The following is a 24,450-nucleotide window of genomic DNA, read 5'->3' as shown; positions in this document are numbered from 1 at the left end:
AAACATGAAATAAATTAATATATAATAAATAAAACAAGTGTAGCTATTAGACAAAATTCATAAAATGAATAATGATAAAACATTCAAATTATGATAACGAAAAAGAAATTAAGGGATTAATATTAGAGAGACGAAATTCCCTAACTTAAAAATAGAATGTAACGAACCAATCACCATGGACTTTAAATTACGAAAAAGAGAAAATTTTTCTCTAGGATCCAGAAAACACAGATAGATGCGCATGATCCTAAAACTAATTTCAAAAATATGAAAATAATCCAATTCAAGAGAATAAATAGATAATATGTATTTAATAAAATATAAATATAGATAATAAATACAAAGTATAAATATATAATATATGTAATATATATAAATACAATTAAGAAATTTAAGAAATTCAAAATGAAATAAAAATGTATCTTTCTAGAGTCAATAAATCACCGATAGTTTAATTTATCAATATCAGAAGAGTATTATTAATATTATAAGTATGTACGTTTAAAAAAGAAAGTGATTAAATTTTACAAATACAAAATTAAATAGTTTCAAATAAATGAAAAAATATTAATTTTTCATTCGTACATATATGTATAATGATTCATTTTCATAGAAATTTTCTTTTACAATTTTCAAACACGTATTACCATCTATACACTTTTACCTGTTTAATGACTGACGCTTGCGCTCTGTCGTTTCCCGAAAAAGTACAGTTCTTTCACCCTCAAACCTTCGTTTTATAGCATTGTATACCATCAAAAGAATTTTAGTTAAATATTTGTATTTAGTTGAATTTATATATAAAACTAAATGTTAAAGGAGTGAATTGCTCAATTTTGTTAGAGACAATTCACTCGTAGAAATTATATATATTAGTATAACGTTCGACAACTTCATGTTTCACAATGAGTGATTATTCAGCGGTCGCTCCGCCTCAAAATTTTAGCCAAAGCTCCGCATTTGCGGCAGCTTTGCAACGGGCAAAGCAGGTAAATATTAATTTTAGTATTATTTTAACCTACCATACGTATAATTAATTTTATTGAATTTGGAAAGTGTAATACTTTACCAAACATTCCAACGTTGCATCTCTGTACGTTTATTATATTAAAAAAGTTCTATTATATTCTCTAAAATGCTATATTAATTACTTTGCTCATTATTAACGTAAGTATATCTATATCGTTACAAATATTGTAACGTATATTCGTCTTCTTTGATGAAATATGTACGATTGGCACTACCTGCTTTATTCTAAAGTTTATTTGTATCGAGTCGTATATTTTGTTTTTAAATAAGAAAAAAAATGAAGATGAATCTTCAAGAGTTATTTTTTATAATTTTTCTTTATAGATAGCAGCGAAAATTAATCCTGTTAGTCTGCAAAATATTCAAGATTCTAAATTAAAACGTCCTCTTGAAGATAGTACAGGTAATGTTCACTTTTAATACTTTCTAGTAATATTTTCAAACAATTGAAGATTAACGTTATTATTATAATATTAAAAAATCATACAATAACATAAAAATAAGGAAATATGATTAATTTTTTGTTGTAATATATATACGTTTGTTATTTTAAAACCGCATTGTTTTAAAATGTATAATATAGAACCTGAAGCAAAGAAAATGGCAGCATTAGTGGCAGATCCGTTGATAGGACTTCGTGGCCCTACAAGTAATAGTTCTATTGGGGAAGGATCCAATCAAGCAACAACTAAAGTAGGATCACAAACATCTTCATCTACTCCGATAGGTGGTATGGGAGGTATTTGCAATGAAGATATCAGAGTTCCAGATAAAATGGTCGGGTTAAGTAAGTAACATATCAATATCTTTATTATTTGAAGGAGATCATTATCTTTCATAGATATGAATGTATCTGTAACACGTTTAATCACTTTTCTTTTTTACATATTATCCATAAGTTAAATTCATAATTCATAGTACTATTTTTACAGTAATTGGGAGAGGTGGAGAGCAAATAACCAGATTACAAAGTGAGACAGGATGTAAAATACAAATGGCTCCAGAAGGTGGACTACCTGAACGAGTTTGCACACTAACTGGTTCACGAGAAGCTGTCAAGTAACTTGTTTTTCCCTTCTTATTTCATTATTTTCATCTATTTTGTATGCAATGCAATCCCATTTTGTTATTATATCTTGACACAACGGAAAAGGGTCTATCACCATTAATCATATTGAGTTACATTTACAAACCTTTAGTGTAGTTAAATGCTATATATTGCACATGTAACACATTAAAAAAAAAAAAAAAAAAAAAGAAAAAGAAAAAAAAAGGAAAAGAAAAGAAAATGCTCTTGTAGCATAATTACAGCTGGTGAAAGAAATTTTAAGATATTTATAATGAAGCCAAGCAAATCTGCTATCCTCCTGAATTTTTATATTCAAATTGAAATCATAATTCTATTATTAAACTAGGAACATTTCACCTATCCCCCTCTTTATGCAACTTCCTGAGTATACCTAAAATTATCACCTATTTTTATAAAATATTTATGGGAAACAAATTCTTGATATAATCATAATATTAGAAAATTTCAAGGTTTTGTACTGATTGTACTAGAACATGTGCTCTAAGCATAATTTAATCTGACGATATATAGTTTGTATGTATTTATTTTACTATGGTATGCTATCACTTCATGCTGACATGCATTTTATAATTGTACAACTTACGCTTTTGCATATTAAAGTTACCAAGTGTTTTACAGAACCATTATATAGCTCCAGGATGTGAATAATGGGCACAGATTCGACTTTGCACATGCATCAGAATTTCAGTCATAGAAAGTGATCCATGAGTTGTGGATTTTGGTTTAATGCTTTTGTATTTACTAATAGTTTTTTGCTTTCAATAGGGTATGGAGAGAAGGAAGGAAGGAGGATAGGATATGCATGGGGACGTGTTGTTCGCAACTGGAAGAAAATTGAATTTTTATTTATTTAAAAAACTGCTTATATCTGTGGTTATAATATTTATATCTGAAGTTTGATTTTATTGTACATTTCTATGAAAAATTTAAACATAAACCTGAAAATGAGAGCAAAACCAATTATGGTTTATCATATTTCATCACATAGTAGATATTTTATGTGTTGCAAACAAACTATTGCTGTATAGTATTAGAGAATTTCGATATAAGAAAGAATCCGCGATTGTATTGCACTTTCAACTTACATTTGTTTCAGTCGAGCGAAAGAATTGGTGCTTTCAATTGTGAACCAAAGAAGTAGAACAGAAGGAATCGGAGATATAAGTATGAGTGGGAGTAGTGGAGGAATGATAGGACATCCTGGTTTTGTAGAAATTATGATTCCGGGTCCAAAAGTTGGATTGATAATTGGAAAAGGAGGAGAAACAATCAAACAGCTTCAAGAAAAATCTGGAGCAAAGATGGTCGTTATACAAGAAGGTCCTTCGCAAGAACAAGAAAAACCTTTAAGGTAATGCTGATATTAAAATCAGTTTCACATGATGCATTATCGTTATTTTTATAAAAAGAATCGAATATTATAAGTTATTAATTCTGCAGAATAACTGGAGATCCTCAAAAAGTAGAATATGCAAAACAATTAGTATACGAGCTTATAGCAGAAAAAGAAATGCAAATGTTCCATAGAGGTGCAAGAGGTAGCGATAGAGGAGGAAATTATTCTAATGATAGTAATTTTAATCATGGCTCTTCTAATAATGATGGAGTTGAGGTATATAATCTTTCTATGCCGAAATAAATGATTTTTTAATTTATTTATTGATCATTTTTCTTGTGTATTTAAAAAACAAATATTATTAAATAGAATATAAAATTTCTGTGTAATTACATACCGATTTAGGTATTAGTTCCAAGAGCCGCAGTAGGTGTTGTTATTGGTAAAGGGGGAGATATGATAAAAAAGATTCAAGCCGAAACTGGAGCAAGAGTACAATTCCAACAAGGAAGAGAAGATGGTCCCGGAGACAGAAAATGTTTGCTATCTGGAAAACACCAAGCTGTAGAGCAAGCTCGTCAACGTATTCAAGAACTTATTGATAGTGTAATGGTAAATTTCATATAATTTATATATATTTTACTCTTATTTATAACATTTATGTGTAACTTATATTACTGCAGAGGAGAGACGATGGTAGAAATAATATGGGTGCCAGAAGTGGGCCCAGAGGAAACGGTTTTGGTACTGGTAGAAATCCAAATGAATATGGTACTTGGGATAGGCGTCAAGGTGGTCCTATGCAAGATAAGATAGAAACTACTTTTACTGTACCTTCTTCAAAATGTGGTATAATTATTGGGAAAGGTAGATTAAATGCAATCGTGATAGATCCTATTCAAATTAATCGTTTAAATGATATACTATTTAAATTGATTTTAAATAACTTTTTTTTAGGAGGTGAAACTATAAAGCAAATAAATCAACAAACAGGAGCGCATTGCGAATTAGACAGGCGGAATCAAAGTAATGAAAGTGAAAAAATTTTCATAATTCGTGGCAATCCTGAACAAGTGGAACATGCTAAAAGGATATTTAGTGAAAAATTAGGAATGGTATGAATAATATTGTCTATGCTCTTTCAAATTTAATTGAAATAATAAACAATATTTTAGAAATAAAGAAGTTGAATGCTTTTCTTTTGATTATAGGGACCAGCTAGTACTTCTTTCACAGGTGCGCAAGGAGCAATTGGTTATAATCCTAGTTGGAATGCTGGAACAGGATATCAAGCCTGGCCCAGTCAACCTCAATCTAGTGATGCAGGTAAGATATCCGTAAAACAGAAAAGAATATTTTATAATCTACCAAATCATTATTGTAATAGGTAATGCTAGTCAAGCACCTGTGCAAGTTAATCCACAAACAGGTCAGCCTGATTATAGTGCACAATGGGCAGAATATTATCGATCTCTTGGTATGCATAGAGAAGCAGATATGATAGAACAACAAGCAAAACAAGGAAAACAAGATCATAATCAACCAGCAGGTAAATTGTTTTATTAAATTTACAAAGTCATTATCGATGACAAAAAAATTATAATTAAATTGAATGATATTTTATATCGTAGGAAGTGCACAAAATCAATCGAATCCTGCAACGGCAACAGCTTCTACTCCTGGCCAACAACAACAACAAACACAACAGCAGCAAACAGGTGCTGCTCAAAATGGAGGGCAAGCTGATTATAGTGCTCAATGGGCTGAATATTATAGAAGTATCGGTAAAATAAAAGAAGCTGAAGCAATAGAAGCACAAATGAAAGCAGGCAAGGTATGTAACGCTTTAAAATACTTTAAAATTGTATATACGTATCTACAATTTGAATTTCCTATATCCTATGTACTTATTATCGGATATACTAGGTACTAAAAAAAATATAAAATATATTACATATTATAAAAATGTTGTTTACATATAAATCCACTTTTACTTTTATAGTTGGGAATACAAGGAAATCAAATTACACAACCTCAAATGCAACCAGCTATGCAGAATCAATCGACTGGCCCACCTGGTAGTACACCAAACACATTTCCACAAGCTTATGGTAGTTATCCAGGAATGAATGCTGGTTCAGCCCCGACTGGTTATTATGCAGCAGGTGCAGGCTCTACAAGTCAACCACAATCTGGACAACAAAATCCAACTTTTCCTGCTAATTATCAAAACTATCCTTACTCGCAGTCCAGTTCTGATAATTAAGCTTCCAGAGGAAAATATAAGCTGTAAGTAAATATTTTTTATTTTTGCAAACGTTTTCAAAATGGAAAGTTGTAAGATCTTCTCGTTCATATAAAATATGTTATTTATATAAAAAGAGTGGTTTATAAATATTCAATTATTATATTTTACATTTCATAGCAATAATAATAATAATAATAATAATAATAATAATAACAACATAATAACATCGTTTTTATAAATTATAGTATCACTGCTTTATAAAAGATAACTATGCTAATTTTTCAAAAGTAGTTTAATTTTAATTAGAATATCGCACAACTTTCCTTGGATATAGTTTTAATTGTTACGTTTTTAAGTCACTGTGAAAAAGAGTGCTGTAGAGAAATGTAATTGTATTTTAAGATATAAAATATTTAATATTGGAATATATAAAATAAATACAATCTTATAAATAATATGGTTTAAAAAATTGTAGTTATTATATATTTTTATATATAAAAAAAAAAAAAAAAAAAAAAACTTCGAATTTTCAACTTATTATAAATACTTATTTTATTCTATAAAGAAATCAAAGTTATATTTATAGCACTATTTCTAATCACTTTGACTTATATCGATTTGATATTTGTTGATGTATACTTTAAAATGAATCAAAATCAATGGTGTAAGAAAAAAAGGAAGATACATTATATACGCAATCAATGTTATTGATACTTTCAGGGGCATATATATACATATATATATATATATATACACGTACGTCTATACAAAATATACTATAGTATCTTAACTCCATACAATGTGTGCTCAATAATATTGACAACTAAATATTTTACACCTTTGAATTTCTATTTCCCTTTATAATAGGGTCATCTCTTTTATTATAATTATTTGTTTATTTCAGATAGTTTTCAAATAGCTTTCCATCGGGATGTGGTTAATGCCTGCTGTACCTTCATATGTTTATAAAAAATTACTGCAATTGCTCGCTTTATAAAAATCATTATTATCTAAAAGCACCGTTAGAAACAATTATATTCTATTAATACTATATTACAATTTATGGTTTTTTTTATATACATACATAAACACATGTATACATATATATATATTGTAGGATATGCATCATTTTAGATGTAAGATATAAGAAACATTAGTTATTGAATATTGAAGTTAATAGTATAATGTAATATCAATATGATGTCCACACCTGTGTTTTAATTACGCTACTGTATGTACACTTACTTCATAACATATAACTGTAATATAAGTTAAAACTAGCAGGTGCAGCAGCAGGTCTGAAAGAGGAACGAGGGATCGCCAACATTAACCATATTACTGCACCCATGTTTCATTAAAATTGTTGAAAATTATACTTTCGAATGCGTTACTACGAAATATTTAAGTATCTACCACAATAGATCATTATTTATGTCTCGCAGATTCATTCATAGAATATTTCTTTCATCAAATTTACAAACCTCTATACAATAACAAGGTTGTAAAGAGACAGCTAAACTTTATTTTTATTACTCATCATTTATTGATAATATGTATTCAAAGAACTATGATATATATGACGCTCTATATACATATGCTATTATAACAATGCTAAATACAACATTACCTTTATTTCTCTGCTCTTTCTCGTCAAACACCACAACTATTTTTAGATTTTTTGGAGCTGAACAGGCAATTAGAGAGATGCTTGCTCATTGCAGGGTAAACGACAACATTGGGATCCATGACATTAAAATCTCTTACCAGCATTATCTTATATGTTGAACTTTAATGAAAACAGGACCTGCAAAACAATTGGAGATTAGTGGATGATATATACAAAATAGATGATAAACCAATATCTTCAAATGTGTAGTGTTTAAAATACTCTAAAAGATTTTTGTTTTTTGTTATGTTATAAATGATTATGAATCATCTAGCAATAAGATTTAATTTCCATTAGGTGTTTGCAATTTTATATATCTAAACATTTGTCAATGCAAATTTTATTACTTTTAAATTTATAATTCATTTATTGGTAAGCTTAGTGTCAGGTTTTAAATTCATTTGTTATTTCTTATGAAGAATGCATTTTAATATCATGCAATATTTGATTATATAATTATTATCAATAACTGATTTATATGTTATAATAATGATTTGAATATGTCATTTGTATGTTCATTTTTTTTTTTTTTATACTGAAACTACTGAAACTTATCATCAATTACAGAATTATCTTATATTATTTTGCAATTAACTTAAAATATTGTAAGTTATATAAATTTTATTTATATAACTTGCACGAACAATCCTTAATCATTATCATAAAGAAAATGAAAAATCAAATTCTAATATTTTATTTAGTATAATTTATATTTTTTTTTTACCAAGATTTGTAAACTCTACTTAAAAGTATGATTGATGTAACAGAATAATTAAAATTTCAATATAATTCTTAACATTTGTAAATCAGTAAACTTGAAAATTAAAATGAATCGCATAAGTATAAGGTATATTAAATAGTATGTAATATCTATTTAACTTAATAATATTTCTCTTATATTTTTAATTTTTAAGTAGTTCCATTTATTACCATGAAATTGTTACTCTCCTTATAATACATACTGCATGTTATTTTTCATTTTATATGTTGGTTTATAGTACTAACAATATTTATATCAATTACTTTTGTACCATTAAAATACAAAAAGGTATACTTCAGTTATGTTTTGCTCAAACTATAATGAAATATATTGTTGTAAAATTCATTACACAAAAGCTTTAATTTAATTACAATTTTTAAAAAGTCAACTTCAAATTTAATTGAAAAGTATTTTTTTTTATTTTATTTTCTTTCTTTTTTTTTTTTTTTTTTTTTTTTTACTGTTGACATCTTTATTATGATACCAATTTATATAAATTTCCAACTTTTGCAATTGTATGTTGCATTTTATTAAGCATATATTATATTATCTGACACTTCTCTTTATAGATCATGCCAATTACTATTTCTTATGTAATTATTTTATAGTACATTACTCAATTGAAACTAATGAAAGTGTTTCAGGGACTCTACAAATAAAGGTCGCTACAAATTTATCCAGTATCCCTGATAAGAAGCAACACGTAGTAAATGTGCATGTATTAATTATTTTGTAAATATATATTGTCTCCAATATCTTGAAGCAGCTACTCAAATGAAGGTTTGTATATTTATACAGTAGTAGATTTTTTAATTGCTTGTGATTATTTCTCTTTATATGTAGACATATAAATGTTTAATAAAGATATTTATGTTTAACAAAATACTTTAGTATACAATTCCCATACTTGATATATCAATACCTATGTAAAATCGATATATATATATCGTAAGATATTTAAAAATTGAAAGTTATTTCTAATATTGATATAACTCAAATATTCATGTAATCAATTAAAATCAAATTTGTAAATAGGTAGGAAAACTAAATATTCTGAAAAAGATTATACATGCAAAAAAATATTTATTTGTGCATAGACATATTATTACCTGATTCATTTAAGCATAATAAACAATGTAAGTTTAGTAAAAGGCTTGTAATATAATACTTAATTTAAAGTTTATATATATATATATATATATATATATATATATATATATATATTATGTATAAATTATTTGCCAGCAAAAAGATAATGCATGGTAACTGCAAAAATTAATAATCAAAAACCCTTCTTGCCTATAATTATACTACAACACATTCTTTAAGAAGTATTTTTACATTTCTCATGGTGGACCATACATAGGATTTAATTGTTGTGTACAGCGAATGAACGTAGCACGTCTCGGTAATTCACGTAATCTTTCCGCACCTGTATAAGCGCATGCAGATCGTAGACCTCCTAACATATCTAAAACTGTATTTTCTACTAAACCCTTATAGGCTACTTCCACAGTTTTTCCTTCCGAGGATCTAAAAGTATTAATAAATATACGATTCAAAAAAAAAAAAATATATATATATATATTAAATTTAAAAATTGTAATTATTCGCACCTGTACTCAGCAACACCACCAGCATGTTTTTTCATAGCTGTACTAGAAGCCATACCATAAAACAATTTATAATTTTTTCCATCTTTGTTTATAATTTCACCTTCACATTCGTCATGACCAGCAAACATGCCACCAGCCATAACAAAATCGGCACCAGCGCCAAAAGCTTTTGCTAAATCACCTGGACAAGTACAACCTCCATCCTAAAAAAGAATAAAAATTGTTGATTATCCGTCTATTGAATTATATAGTTTAATAATCATTATAATATCAATATTAGTTTGTGTATACTCAATTAATGTCAGTTACTTACAGAGATTATATGTCCTTTTAAACCATGTGCAGCATCTGCACATTCAATCACAGCACTTAACTGAGGATATCCAACACCTGTTTTCATTCTTGTAGTACACACAGAACCTGGACCAATTCCTACTTTAATAACATCAGCTCCCGAAAGTATTAATTCTTCTACCATTTCTCCTGTTACAACATTTCCTGCCTATGATAGAATTATTTAAATACACTTTCACATATATTCTAATATATTTGTTTCTAATTGCAAATTAGCAACTTATTAATTAAAATCTTATTAAATGCTTACAATTATAGTATGGTTTGGATATTGAGATCGCACTTTTCTCACATACTCAACAAAATGTTGTGAATATCCATTAGCAACATCTAAACATATAAATGATAGTTGTGGTACAGCAGCTATTATACTTGAAAGTCTTCCAAAATCTTCGTTCCCTGTACCAGAACTAGCAGCAACATTTTTTAAACATTCAGGATTTTCTGCAGCAAAATCTTTCCATTCATCTGCTGTATAATATTTATGAATAGTTGTAAAAAGCCCATGCTGCAAATACAAAGAAATTAACATTAATTAATAGATATTAAATCGTAGTTCAATATAATCAGTTGTTTTGTGATTAATGCTGGATATAATTTTATAAAATTAAATATTACAATTATAATTTGTAAAATAAATTAACCATTTTTTAATTTGTAAATTACATACTAACGTACTAATTGATTTTCAAAAATTCATAAATATGTCAATAACTTTTAATAACTTTTACACATGGTGTAACTTTAATTGAAATTTCCCAAGGTGGTATAAAATCCATTTTGAATAATACAAGTAAATAGAACTTTCTTCAATTTCTTTCAGTTATATTTTCTGTTTTCTTAGATCTTATTAGTTCTGAAACGTTGATATAAAAAACAACTATATGATTATATATCTTTATGATCATATGAAATTAATAATATTAAAATTTTTTAAGTATATCATTCTTCTTCTCGATTTTGAATTTAGAAAATAGCCAACATTAAAATCTATCACCATAATAATATTCTATATATAAAATAAATTAATTAAACCTTGGATAAAGCCCTTGCCATCTCGAATGTTCCTACTGTATCCATATTTGAAGCCATTACAGGTATGCCTCTATAAGTTTGTTTCGAATTACGAAATGTAATTTCTCTATAAAGATCAACCTGAAATATACATATTAAAATATATTTACTGAATAACAAAAAAAAATAAAAATAAAAATAAATATAGAAACTAATAATCTACAAATCTAAATAAGATAAACTATTCTATTATATTATCTTTACCATCTCTAAAATCATTCTATAATATTTTTAGATTATTTGTGACTAATATAGTTTACTAATATAAAAAAAAAATAGTAAAGGTCTTATAAGAAGGTACAACTGTATTGTACTATAGAAATATTTTTAATGCAATTTCAAACTTACATCTGATCTGCTTTTTAATGTACTCCTTTTTGGTCGTAATAGAACATCTTTGAAATCTAATTTTATATCGTTTATTATATTTGGCATTTTAACAAATGATTTATATTATCAATTAACAAATTTTTGTAGTTGACAATTCCCTGTCAAAAAATCACCTTGCATCCACGTATATTACGAATATTTTAAAGCATGGATAGAGCGTTAGAATGGCATTCCTGAAAGAATGATTAAAATTGAAAAAAGCGTAAGTTTTATTTAAATGATTTACCTTTCATAAAATAAAATAAAAACTTATTTACACTTTGACCAAGCTGGATTAACTTTAATCAACGATTGACTCGATCAGCAGTGTAGCAAACAGTAAAACTTTTAACTGTATATTGTTTTTAATCTATAACTTCGTGATGCAAATAATCATTAAAAAATTATATACATAATACAAAAATGCATATATATATTCTCTTAATTTATTTTAATTATTATTTTGTCTATTCTATAATACATATCAAATTTTTAAACAGTTATTAATGTTTAGGTTAAGAACAAAAATATAGGTTAAGAATGACATATAGTTCAAAGTTTTACTGTTTGCTACACTGCTGATCGAATTAATCATTTATTAATATTAATCGAGCTTAATCGAGCTTAATCAAGCTTAATCGAGCTTGATCGAGCTTGATCATATATATATCATATGTGAACAACTGCCGGCCTGCGAGCCGCGTATGGTTGTGTCCTTACTTGTTCGTTTCGGTAAGGTGGGAGAAAATGATCCCCACTATTTGACATCACAGTACCTCATGACTTCTACAGCTTTTGTTTTTAAACATGGAGTGATGGAGTGACGGCTAGTAAACTTAAGTAGTGGGGGATTAATTGATAGTAGGGATTGATCGATGGTGGGGATTGATTGATGGTGGGGATTGATTGATGGTGGGGATTGATTGATGGTGGGGATTGTGCGTCACGTGAAGAAGTTGCCCATATATGATATATATAATAATATTATATTGCTAGGCCTCATAATTGAAAGGATCACCGATGTAGTGAGACGGAAGTATTTATTTTGCCCATTGTACGCAAAGTGTATACAGGTGGTTAAATATGAAATTAAATTATACAATCATTACAGACATACGTAAAAGTAGGATACAACGTATAAATAAAATTAAGTTATATTCGTTTAAAAATGTTTTTCTGTAATCAAAAAATATATTAAATAAGAAAACAGTCTTCGAGATAATTTGTTATAATCAAAATAGTTAAGTAATATTCACAGAATAGAAAATTAAATGTAAAAATTATAGTCTATAAAATTATATTTCTTTATAAGAATGTGTTGCATGAAGATTAATTATAAATATAATAATAATAACAAAATAAATAAAGATAATGAAATTATCAAATATAATTGATATTTTATTAGTGAAATGCGTATAGAAAGGAATACAAAAATAACAATAAATTTGATATATATAGTTATTAATAAGTATTAATAGTCTACAATAATTATTGATTAATAAATACGTAATATATCATTGTTTGAGGTTAATTCAAAAACATTTAACTACTTTCGATGTACAATGAAATCATTTGAAAAACTGAAATTGATTATACGTTATTATCATTTATTAAAATAAGTATATAAGAAATATTTATATTATATTATCCAATATCTAACGAAATGTTTTTCGTTTTTAATACTTTTCATCGAAATGGTTTCACATAATTAGCACAATTTATATATATTCATAAAATAGATTATAATATATTTTAGTAATAGAAGACAAAAATTGTCCTACATTTATAAAAATATATTAAATTAATAAATTTCTTACTGCTTTAACCTCCAAACAGCGTTTTACGGCACGTGAGTTAATATCTCCGCTTTTATTGAGAGTGTTATCACAAATACGTATAATGAACAACTGATATTATCGATATTATAATATTATCGACACTTTCGATCTTAACTGACAATATAATAATATTACATATATGCCTTTAGTATATCGTTAGTGATAAAATCAAATTTTTTCTATCAACCAATAAAGTATATTTAAGAAAATCAGAAATCTCAAGTATGATTGGTATATCGAATAACTCTTTAATTCAATGAATAATAATAACTTGTTTCCTTATTACATTTATGTGATTGGATAAGTTTTATTGTTAACCGAGTTAGAATTAAAAATTTTGAATTTAAATGTATTTCTTTGAAAAAATATTGTAAATAATTACGATATAATAATTTTTTCTAATTTAAAAGATTGTAAAAAGAACGATTATGAAATATATTTCACCAAGTAATTGATCCAATTTTTTATTATTTAAATATAATAAAATATATAACATGTATTGGCAATACTGCAACCACTTTATTCGTACATCTGCCGTTGTTGGTAATATAGTAAGTGTGATTGAATTTTATAGGTTATGATTGTAATAGATATATAGGAAAAATCGTGCAAAAATCAAGATATTGATAATATTTTCAAGAATTGTATTAATTTAATAAACTTCATGATTTAACATAATTATTAAAGTATTCAGTTACTTTTGTATTTAAAAAATGGCTATAAAAAAAACTCAACGGCATGCACGTGCAGTGCAAAAAGGTGTACGAGGTTCGTTTAAAAATATTGAGAAACAAAAACAAGAAAAGAAAATTAAGGTAAAGGATAAGAAAGCTTTGATTATTGCACAAGAAATTAAATTTGCACGGTTATTGGCATGTAACGATAAGAAAATAAGAGATAAAGTTTTAAAAAGCGTCAAGAAATGGTTAACAGTACGTTCTAAAAGTTCATTTGGTAAGAATTTGCTATTTTATTTTCAAGAATAATGCTTTTAAATCATATTGAGATATATGTTTACATCTATAATATAATATATTTAATTAGTCTTCTTTTATCTCAGAATTAACAGAAGCAGATTTTATGAGATTATGGAAAGGTTTATTTTACTGCATGTGGATGTCAGATAAACCGTTAGCTCAAGAAGAGTTAGCTGAATCCCTTAGTAAAATTGTACATTGTTTGGATTCGATGTCAAACGTATTATTGTATACTAAAAGTACTTTGAAAACTTTAGCGATAGAATGGTTTGGCATAGATCAATATAGATTGGATAAATTCGCAATGGTAAGTTTATAGAACGTATTCCTATTTATGGTTATATAATAATAATGATGATAGTAAACGTATAATAATTTAAAAAATATATACTATTCTATATAATTACAGTTAGTGAGAAGAATATTACGACAAACTTTTAAAATATGTCATGATAAAAACTGGGATATTGAATGGGTACAAGGTCTAATGGAAATTTTAGAACAACTTTTATTGGATAAAAAATTTTGTTTAGGTTTTAAAATGCATGTAACAGAATTATATTGGGAAGAAATTGCAAAGGTAAAAACTTATAAAATACTTAAAGAGAAGAAATACTATTATTTTTCTTTTTATGAAGGTCAGCTGTGGAAATTTACCAGAAGATATTGTTACAATACTTATTAAGCCATTTACTGCCTATTTGACTACAATACAAGAAGAAAGACTAATTAAACATATCATGAGACATATTTTTAGATATCTTATTTTTCAATCCAATATTGGAATGGATTATAAAGAAAAATTTGAAGCATGGAAACAAGTAAATAACAAAATAGTAGATTTAAACAATTATTTGTTTAATATTTTATAAGTCTTACTTAATAAACTTATATTTTTGAATAGGCTGGATTTCCTTGTGGTAGTATTGATGTTATGCAAAAAATAGAAGAATCTGACGAAGACAGCGATGAAGATAGTAAAATACTCTCTGAAAAAGAGTTAACAGAGACCACGGAAAAAGCTTTAGATCCAAGAGCTGGTAGAGTGGACGTTGAATTGCCACAAATCAATTTTAATGCTAAAAAAATAGCTGAGTTAATCAAACAATATAAATTTCATCCATCATCAACAACAAAATCACGAAGACAAATAGCACGTCTTATAGAAGAGTATGTAATACAATGTATTTTACAATGTAATATAATACGTAATATATTACTTCTTTTCTCTGACATTATTATTTTTAGATTTACAGAAATTTCGGAAGGTAGAATGCCTCTTGGTATAAAAGAAATACAAGTTATAGACAAAGATAGATCAAAAACGGATCCGAAAAAAGCTGCATTACGTTTATTGAAATTCGATGAAGAATTATATTCAGATAGTCATAGAAGTAAACGAAAGAAGAAGAAAAATGAACAATCAGATGAAAATTCTATTAATGAATCACAAAGCGAGAGTATTACTTTAGAATCAAATAAAGAATTAAATAACAAGAAAAGAGTTAATCAAGATTTAAAATATAGTTCATATGAATCGAATGAAACAATAGAATCACGTTTAAAAAATTCAAAGATTAACAAAGTACCAGCATTGATTATTAATCGTTCTAAGAACAAACAAAAAAAACGAAATCAACTTGAGAGAGAAATTTTAAAACATAAGAAAAATGACATGAGTACGATTGTATCTAATAAAGTAAATAAACAAAAAATAGGGAAAACGAAATCAACTTTACGAGTTCACGAAAAAAATACAACTAAAAATGTAATTGTACACAAATTGAAAAAATTAAAGAATAATATATGTGGACAGTGGGATGTATCGGATAACATTGTTCCACCTATCTCTTTGACTCCAGTTCAAACTAATGTTAACGAAAATAAAACTAATAACGTATGTGATGCAGAACTTAATACATCGATATCAAGCGATACAAATGATGCAACGTTCGATAAACAGATAGAATGGTTGAGACCTACATTAAAAAAATCTATAGTGAGTTTCTTAAAAGATAAACTAATTTAATTTTGTTTGAGTGATAAGTTAATTAGTAAATAATAGGTTATTAAGAAAATAGTCCCATTAAGAACAGATAAACCTATTATTAAGAATAGACCTATTAAGAAAATAGCATATTAAGTAAATCGAATAACTTATCATTTACAGGCATCAACGGAACACCTCCAAGAACAAAATAAATCTATTAATGATTCAAGATTGAAAAAACGTGTAAAGATCGTCTTACAGCGTAACACTTCTCAACATACGTCTGATTATATTCAGCAAATCCGGAAAAGTCCAGCTATCCCTTTCGATGCTAATAAAAAACCTTTAGTAGGTGTTTTAAAAGCGAGCCCTATACCAAGTCCAGTAAATCCATTTTATAAAAGACACATCAAATAAATACAATTATGCAACGAACGGACTTAGATAATTGTTTGTTAATAATAAAAATAAAAGTACAACCATTTATTTATAATATATCTGATCATCTTGATTCTCCTTCAACGATAAATTACACATATATTCAAAAGATATTCATTATTATCGATATTTTGAAAATTCGAAGAAGGGAAGTCAATTAAGAAGATGGTCGCTGATTGAGAATCATACGATATTTAACAGCCCATCTCATTTAAAAGGCAACATTTCTCAGCGAACGCTCGTAGAAAGTGGTCAACCAATGAGCTGAGAAGAATACTGTTCCCTATCGAAGAAGTGGGTTCTCTCAGTAGCGTGGCGGAGGGCAATACCGGTTCGATTTATCATCTCTTGGCAGTGTCGTGGAGCTGTGCTATCCAGTGGTTAGTCATTGATACATACAAGACTTTTAGGAAGGACTACGAACGGTACAACAATACGGCAGTAGATATATCTCCGATTTTATTCAACGAGTTAGAAGAAACAAAATTAAATACGGACGATCACGATCGGATCAAGAAAGGAAGAAATGTCGTTTCGACAAAGGACGCTTTTATGCGTCATCTTGATCATCGTCACAGGTAGGAAGATACGCGTTTCTTCGCTGGTGCGCTTCATCCCTATTATCGTTATTATTTCTCGATTAACTATTTAACTTAATTTTAATTTTTATTTTTTATCGAGAGAAAAAAAGAAAAGTATTCGATACATATCAATCATCTTTTTTAAATTCATATTTTCGATTCTACGTACGTAATCAAGAGATACGGACGGTAATGGAGAAAGAAAAAGAGGGAGAAAGAAAGAGAGAGACAGAAATATTGCTTCGACTCGTGTATAAAACGAGATCCAGTCGTCCTTGTCGTCTGAATTCGTAAAACATCGCGAATCCCTTTCGAAAATTGCGAAACTAGACGACCGATCGAGATTCATCAAGCTTTCTTATCGATGACACTCCTCCGCAGACGCGTTCGATCAATGCTAACGTTTTGTACCTTCGTTTCTTTCGCTCGGCTACCACTCTATACGTTCTCCATTGCATTCATTACAATAAGAGAGTTATTTTTCTTATCTTTCTATCTACAGTATTTCTCTATCCATTCGAACCGTTCTTATTACCGGAATTCCACGCTTTTTCTTGCTTACCTATACACATTGAATCGTTTCTTGGAACTTGAACGAAAACCTTTAATAAAAATCCCTTGTAAAGAAGATTGAAATTTTTGTAAATGAAAAACAAAAAAAAAAAAAAAACAAAAAAAGATTTTTATTTCGACCGTAGAAAAAAAAGAAAAAAGAAAAAGAAAGGAAAATCGTATCGTAAAGGATAATCGTCTCTTTCGCGTCGGATGATTTTTATAAGTAAGAAAAATGTTAGCTATTTTGGTAAAACAGCATCCTCGTTGGTTTCACTCATATTTACATAAGTCTCACTACCTACACATATGGCATTATAGCGGGATCTCAGAAGAACGATAAACACGTGTACATGCATACAAACACACACACACAAATAGAAACGTTGCACCTGAACGCTTTGCTAGGTACAACGTCATTGCCACACCGGTACCTTCACTTTCCACTTTACAAGTAAACGTATCGTTTTGACATCTACGCGTACGATTTATCGCTCGATTATTTTATACGAAATTATGCGTACTTATTATCTCGCAAGTGAAATTAAAATTACAAGGAAGATCCTAAGCGTGTATCCAAAATTTATCATTGATTAAAATCGATCATTATTGAATCGAGAAGAATAGGTAGGAGCTTTGATCAAATGTAATTATTCAAATGTAAATGTAATCAAATTATAGTATTCATAGTTTCGTGGGAACATCTTCGAATTGTCTTACAACAGTACCAGGATTAAGATCAGGTTGGTTTAACAATCATAAAATCAGGCATAAGACTCTTCCTCGATGGCCACTTTCTCTTGCCTGCGTATACGCACATGATTTTAACACGTTCGAATACGATTTCGTCGGAATATATCGGAACGTATTTATTTTCATTGGATAGGTAATATATTCGTTTTAAATCTTTAGTTGATATCTCGGTTTATACGTTTAAGTCATCTATTGTTCGCAAGAGAAAATAATGATCAATGAAGCTAAAAAAAAAAAAAGAATAAATAAATTATGTTAATACTCGAGGATTGAATATTTTATAAGTAAGAATGATATCTATGCATATATGTATGTAGATATTAAAAAGAAAAAAGACTCGAATAAAAAGATAAAAAAATTCATTGCCTATTGCGTTCGTTTTTATGATCATTTATCATAGAGTTATATAAATTAACAAATCGAACGCGTGTGAAATAACAGAAGAAGAAATAATATCGTACTCTGGATATCCGTTTAGAAAATAATATCACAGGAACTAGTTAGGGCTAAAGAATTTGCTTTCTCGTATCAACGTGTAACACTTCCAAGCATAAATTCTTCTCGAGACAAATGGTATTCATTGTCAATTCCGTTCGTATCTTTCGACCGTTCCACGAAGCCAAATTCAATGCCGAAAAATTTTCTAAACTTGTGATCGTCGAGATAATTCGATTTGTGTGACAAATTTTGTTAATAGGTTTGCTCGTGTATTCGAAGTACAGTGGTATGTCACAATCGCGTTCTTCATCGCTTTCTCAAGCCTCTTTTCTGATAGCTTTGGAATTTCTCTCACCCATTTACTTTGCTTGTCTGCAAGTTTCCTTGAACACACTGTAACTTTCATCTTCATCGATGAATGTCTGTTGTGTTCTCATAAAGAAATAAAAGTACTTGGAGATATTATCTCCGAAGAATATTTAAAAGAAAAGAGAAAAAGAAAACGAAATGAAAAGAAGAAAAAAAGAAACTACGAAGTGGAATAATTCACGTATAATCGCGTGCAGGTTGATAGATTCGCATCCTCCTATTGTTAGTTAGTTCATTACGAAATAAGCCGACTATTACTCTTTCGAAACATTTAACGTTATAGACACTATCATATTACAGCCTTTATGACGAAAACATAAACATAATTCGAATTGCTTTAAACGATTCCTAGACTTGGGTATAATTACCTTTTATAATAGATGGTGCCGTTGATAACGAAGCTAATCTAATGCCGATGATATGCTGTTGAGAGTTCAACGACTCTTCATTGCTAATACAATCGTTTAGATAATGTAAATTGTGAAGGTCTGCAAAGTAAAATAATTACCGATAAATTGTACATATCTAACGTATATACATATACATACTTCGCGTTCTTTGTAGAGAAATTAATTCCATTCGTTAAGTCACTTGATTAACTTAGTAATAAAGTTGTAAGATTATAAATAAAAAAAATCTAGTAAAAGTGGAACATATAGACAGTTATGTTATTCATCCTGTAAGTAATGTTAAATCTTCAACCTTGACATTTCGCCAATACGACTACTTTCAATTCAATTTTTAATCTCTCGATAATGACAAATCTTCCCGCTCTTCGTAAACTTCAGATAGGCATTTTCCTTTTTTGGCATCAAGGCTACAATGTTTTTCTTAACTTTTTGCTGCAGCACAATGTCAAAAAAATAAAAAGGAAGAAGATAAAAAAGACGAAGAATTCACATGCCCGGAAGGTCAGGGAAATGGGAATTTCGCTGATCCTGCTACTTGTAGAAGATTTTATCAGGTATTTTTATTTTAATAATTGCTTCTTAAATAATCAGATATTAAATGCTTCATTAAAAATTATATAATAAAATATTGACTCTGCTATTATTTGTATTTGTACAGTGTGTAGATGGATATCCGTACTTAAATAGGTGTCCTTCGGGATTACACTTTGATGATATCAGCAAATTTTGCACTTTCAAGAACGAAGCTCGTTGTGGACCTATCGCTGCGAGTTAGTATTTCAGTATCCCTTGTAATTTTTTCTTTTTATAAATCTTTTCCCTTATGAACGTCGTATTTATTCTTTTTATTATCAACTGATGAAATAATATTATCTATAGCTCCACCTCCCGTAACGGATCCTCCAACGGATCTTGCCGAAAGATGTGATACAGCAAATTGTCAGCTTCCATATTGTTTCTGTTCACGCGATGGAACGCTTATACCTGGTGGTCTTCAACCGGAAGAGGTATAATTTCCCGAATTTAATTTGTATATTTTATCGAAACGCAGTTAAACGACTCATCAGAGTTAAGACATTTTTTAATTGATTCAATAAATTTTACTTATAGACGCCACAAATGATAATAATGACATTTGATGGAGCGATAAATCATAATAATTTTGATCATTATCAAAAGATTTTTACACAAGATCGATTAAATCCAAACAACTGTCCATTGAAAGGTACTTTTTTCATCTCCCATGAGTATTGTAATTATAATATGGTACAAAGTCTAGCGCACGATGGTCATGAAATAGCTACGGAAACAATATCGTGAGTATGCCGATGATCGACGAAAGATTGTCTTTGTTTTTTTAACAAAATTTTAATAAAATCAACTATTTTTAGGCTTCAAAAAGGATTAGAAGATAAAGGTTACGAAGAATGGGTCGGTGAAATGATTGGAATGCGAGAAATTCTCAAGCATTTTAGTAACATTTCAGCGAATGAAATCGTTGGTATGCGAGGACCTTATTTGAAACCTGGTCGAAATACTCAATACAAAGTATTAGAAGATTTTGGTTATATATATGATAGTAGTATCGGAATTTCACCTCTAAAAACACCTATATGGCCATACACTCTTGATTACAAAATACCTCATGAATGTAAAGCTGGTACCTGTCCCACTAAATCATTTCCAGGTAAAAATTGCTTCAAGTATTACGAATCAATAAGGAATTTATTATATGCATCAAAAACTCTATAAAGACATGTCATTTATATTATAGGAGTATGGGAATTACCTCTAAATGCACATTATGTTGAGAGTTATGAAGGTGGACATTGTCCTTATCTGGATCAATGTGTCTTACATAATCATGATCCTGAAGAAGTATTTGACTGGTTACAAGAAGACTTCAATAGATATTACGAACAAAATAGAGCACCGTATATGATGCCATTTCATACTAATTGGTTTCAAATAAAGGAACTTGAAAGAGGACTTTCTAAATTTCTTGATTGGGCAGTAACATTGTGAGTATAAAATTATTTTATAATATTTGAATAGAAATGTAATATAGAAAAAAATGTCAATATTTAGATTGTGACAATGGACTAAAATCTATAATTATTGATCATATTTCATCTTAATTTATAGCCAACATATTTTTTTACAAAACATTTTGAAGTTCTGTTAAATTCAAATTCTTTGAGATCAAAATATTTAAAACTTAACATATTGTAAATAATTAAAGCTCATCATATCATAATAAAATACTTTTTTTTACAGACCAGATGTTTACTTCGTGACTGCTACACAAGCATTAACTTGGATAACTGATCCAAAACCAGTTAAATCTTTAAATAATTTTGAAGGTTGGTCATGTAAGAAAAAAGAAAATATTCCTGGACCACCATGTAATAATCCAAATAAATGTGCTTTGGACTTTAAGCCTCCAGAATCCAACTTCACTACAACTAGGTAAATTAAAGAGAAAAGATTGATTTTATTTAAAAATTTTATAAATCAACCTAATCATAAATATTTAAGCACAAATTAAATATTAATAAACATTTACATTATGTAATATAATGCCAAATAATTTTACAGGTATTTGGAGACATGTAGAGAATGCCCTTATAAATACCCCTGGTTGGGAGATGCAAAAGGTACTGGATTATACAACGATAATTATAATCCTGAAAAAAAGTAAATTTTTATTGCTAAATAAATTAGGTGTAATATTATGATTGTCAGTTAAGTTACATTTTGTTTATTGTTATCATCAAAATGGTTGCTATATGTGATAAAGGTCATTAATTCGTTGGTAAAGAATGTCTACAACTTCTGAATACCTATAAATATTATAGTTTATTTCGAGGAAGTATTATCATATATCTATCTAAGGAAATGCCAAAATTTATCAAGAAATATTCCTATCGAGAAATATCTATATTTTATTAATTAGTTATAAACCGTATAAAAACCATATAAGACTATATATCTTAACCTTCTTTTCTCTGCACATTCATAAATTTCATTTTTCATCAATATAATATTTTTATCGCAAATCATTTGGATAGACTAGGTTAAAATATATAATTAAATACTCCACATTCCTATAATTTTCATCAATTTTTCCTAATTTAAATTCTAATTCTTAAACTAATAAAATACTATTTGTTCAATTAATTTGTATGTTAAGGTCTACTTTATTTTATCTATTCTGTAATTTTTATGAATTTATATAAGTCATATCAGATTAATTTATTTATTGTGTTACTAAGAACATTGTGACACAAGATAAGGTAAATATCTTATGTATTAATTATTCTTTGTAATAATATATTAAAAAAAAAATATATGTAGAAGATATTATAGCTACAATTATAACTCACTGATCCAGTACAATATAGTTTAAATAACTATATTGCTTAACGGATTGGATACCAAGGTTCAAACACTTCACTCCACTTTTTACGTTCTAAAAGAATTAAAGAAATATTGTTTCATTAAAACGTTTAGTAGTGAAAGATCAAAGAAATTAAATTTATTGATAAACTATTTCATATTACCAGGCTTTGGAAAATCTTCTGGATGCAACGTAACATAATGACGAAGCATCTGATCTCTTTTTGCAAACTGGTTAGTAGTAAACTCTTGCAGTTTATATGCTATTAAAAAACCTGCTAGTGTTGTTACAATATGTACCTGAAAACCTGTAAATAAAATTAATTAATACGATTATAACACTTATAAGATATATTGCAATATATAAAATTAAAGTTATATATTTTCATATTTTTACCACAACGTAAATGTACATTTTGCTTATTAAATATTTAATCGTTATATGAATGAACCAAAAATTTTGATAATACAAATGTATAAAATACAAAAATAGTATTATATACTATATAATACTTTACATTATCTATGTATATGTATTACTATGATCACTAACTAAAATTATATTAGATATTAAGTCAAAGCAATATTCCTATGTTGCATAATCGACATATATAAAAATTAAGGTTAGGATCGTGTCAATTATTAATTGATATTTTTGTTCCAAATGCGTAATATTTGTAATATTGTATCAAATATAATATTTATATGAGTAATTTATACATTTATAAATGATAATTTAATTACCTGCATATAAAGGTCTATTCAGTAGTGTATTTCGTAAACATGCTCCTCCAAAAACTGTTAATGGCAATCCAACCATCAGCCCATATTTTTCCCAAAGAGAAGGTTGATAATCAGGCTCAGTTGTAAGTATATCCAATGCCCATTGAATGTCAGGATTATTACTCATTTTTGTAAAGTAATTTGTTCAAAGTAATCGGCGAAAAACTTCAAAAATTCAACCCAAGTACGTACAACCTACTCTATCGGAGCTAAATCGAACGAACAGTATAACATATGCCGTAATATCGAAAATATCGATAGATCATTTCATATTTAATTTTGAACATTTTATTTGAATGGTCGAAAATTAGAATTCTTAATTATAAATTATAATATGGTTTTGAGGACTATCAAACTATTATTACTCATATTTTCTTACT

The 24,450-nt window shown here is 27.9% G+C and overlaps 5 protein-coding genes across 12 annotated transcripts; 3 read left to right on the top strand and 2 right to left on the bottom strand.

Moving 5' to 3' along the window:
* Window positions 1–702: 702 nt before the first annotated feature.
* Window positions 703–7,335, top strand: LOC122628213 (far upstream element-binding protein 3). Of its 3 annotated transcripts, none has more exons than XM_043810252.1 (14): window positions 703–989; window positions 1,354–1,432; window positions 1,613–1,816; window positions 1,962–2,088; window positions 3,216–3,470; window positions 3,560–3,731; window positions 3,861–4,061; window positions 4,139–4,322; window positions 4,413–4,570; window positions 4,667–4,781; window positions 4,843–5,004; window positions 5,087–5,289; window positions 5,458–5,744; window positions 6,608–7,335. In XM_043810252.1, the coding sequence occupies exons 1-13, from the start codon at window positions 906–908 to the stop codon at window positions 5,719–5,721; spliced, it is 2,208 nt and encodes a 735-aa protein (XP_043666187.1). In that variant the 5' UTR covers window positions 703–905; the 3' UTR covers window positions 5,722–5,744; window positions 6,608–7,335. The 3 variants fall into 3 exon arrangements, with proteins under 3 accessions (XP_043666187.1, XP_043666186.1, XP_043666185.1); XM_043810251.1 differs by having other exon boundaries at window positions 704–989; window positions 3,861–4,067; window positions 6,612–7,335; XM_043810250.1 differs by having other exon boundaries at window positions 704–989; window positions 3,861–4,067.
* A 2,002-nt stretch (window positions 7,336–9,337) lies between these two features.
* Window positions 9,338–13,507, bottom strand: LOC122627722 (GMP reductase 1-like). Of its 5 annotated transcripts, none has more exons than XM_043809102.1 (8): window positions 12,107–12,246; window positions 11,790–11,918; window positions 11,522–11,736; window positions 11,135–11,254; window positions 10,350–10,607; window positions 10,059–10,247; window positions 9,746–9,948; window positions 9,338–9,662 (listed from the first exon to the last, which is right to left on the bottom strand). In XM_043809102.1, exons 3-8 carry the CDS (start codon window positions 11,606–11,608, stop codon window positions 9,476–9,478), a joined length of 1,044 nt encoding a protein of 347 aa, XP_043665037.1. In that variant the 5' UTR covers window positions 11,609–11,736; window positions 11,790–11,918; window positions 12,107–12,246; the 3' UTR covers window positions 9,338–9,475. The 5 variants fall into 5 exon arrangements, with proteins under 5 accessions (XP_043665037.1, XP_043665036.1, XP_043665038.1 ...); XM_043809101.1 differs by having other exon boundaries at window positions 11,821–11,918; XM_043809103.1 differs by lacking the exons at window positions 11,790–11,918; window positions 12,107–12,246 and adding an exon at window positions 13,360–13,507.
* A 395-nt stretch (window positions 13,508–13,902) lies between these two features.
* LOC122627665 (ribosomal RNA processing protein 1 homolog) lies at window positions 13,903–16,842 on the top strand. The gene is made up of 7 exons (XM_043808975.1): window positions 13,903–14,334; window positions 14,441–14,664; window positions 14,767–14,937; window positions 14,996–15,178; window positions 15,262–15,527; window positions 15,606–16,356; window positions 16,528–16,842. Exons 1-7 carry the CDS (start codon window positions 14,094–14,096, stop codon window positions 16,762–16,764), a joined length of 2,073 nt encoding a protein of 690 aa, XP_043664910.1. The 5' UTR covers window positions 13,903–14,093; the 3' UTR covers window positions 16,765–16,842.
* An 82-nt stretch (window positions 16,843–16,924) lies between these two features.
* On the top strand, window positions 16,925–22,637 carry LOC122627666 (chitin deacetylase 1). Its single transcript, XM_043808977.1, has 9 exons — window positions 16,925–17,363; window positions 20,327–20,442; window positions 20,547–20,658; window positions 20,768–20,895; window positions 20,999–21,204; window positions 21,280–21,575; window positions 21,663–21,909; window positions 22,166–22,357; window positions 22,487–22,637. Exons 1-9 carry the CDS (start codon window positions 17,312–17,314, stop codon window positions 22,587–22,589), a joined length of 1,452 nt encoding a protein of 483 aa, XP_043664912.1. The 5' UTR covers window positions 16,925–17,311; the 3' UTR covers window positions 22,590–22,637.
* Window positions 22,381–24,288, bottom strand: LOC122627667 (NADH dehydrogenase [ubiquinone] 1 subunit C2). 2 transcript variants are annotated; one of them, XM_043808979.1, is made up of 4 exons: window positions 24,032–24,288; window positions 23,452–23,595; window positions 23,275–23,360; window positions 22,381–22,575 (listed from the first exon to the last, which is right to left on the bottom strand). In XM_043808979.1, the coding sequence occupies exons 1-3, from the start codon at window positions 24,195–24,197 to the stop codon at window positions 23,311–23,313; spliced, it is 360 nt and encodes a 119-aa protein (XP_043664914.1). In that variant the 5' UTR covers window positions 24,198–24,288; the 3' UTR covers window positions 22,381–22,575; window positions 23,275–23,310. The 2 variants fall into 2 exon arrangements, with proteins under 2 accessions (XP_043664914.1, XP_043664913.1); XM_043808978.1 differs by lacking the exon at window positions 22,381–22,575 and having other exon boundaries at window positions 23,134–23,360.
* Window positions 24,289–24,450: the final 162 nt, after the last annotated feature.

This window comes from Vespula pensylvanica, chromosome 3 (assembly GCF_014466175.1).
Source record: "Vespula pensylvanica isolate Volc-1 chromosome 3, ASM1446617v1, whole genome shotgun sequence".
NCBI classification, from domain to species: Eukaryota; Metazoa; Arthropoda; class Insecta; order Hymenoptera; family Vespidae; genus Vespula; species Vespula pensylvanica.
Note: the sequence above shows the minus strand (reverse complement) of the source record. Positions and strands in the feature narration are given on the sequence as shown.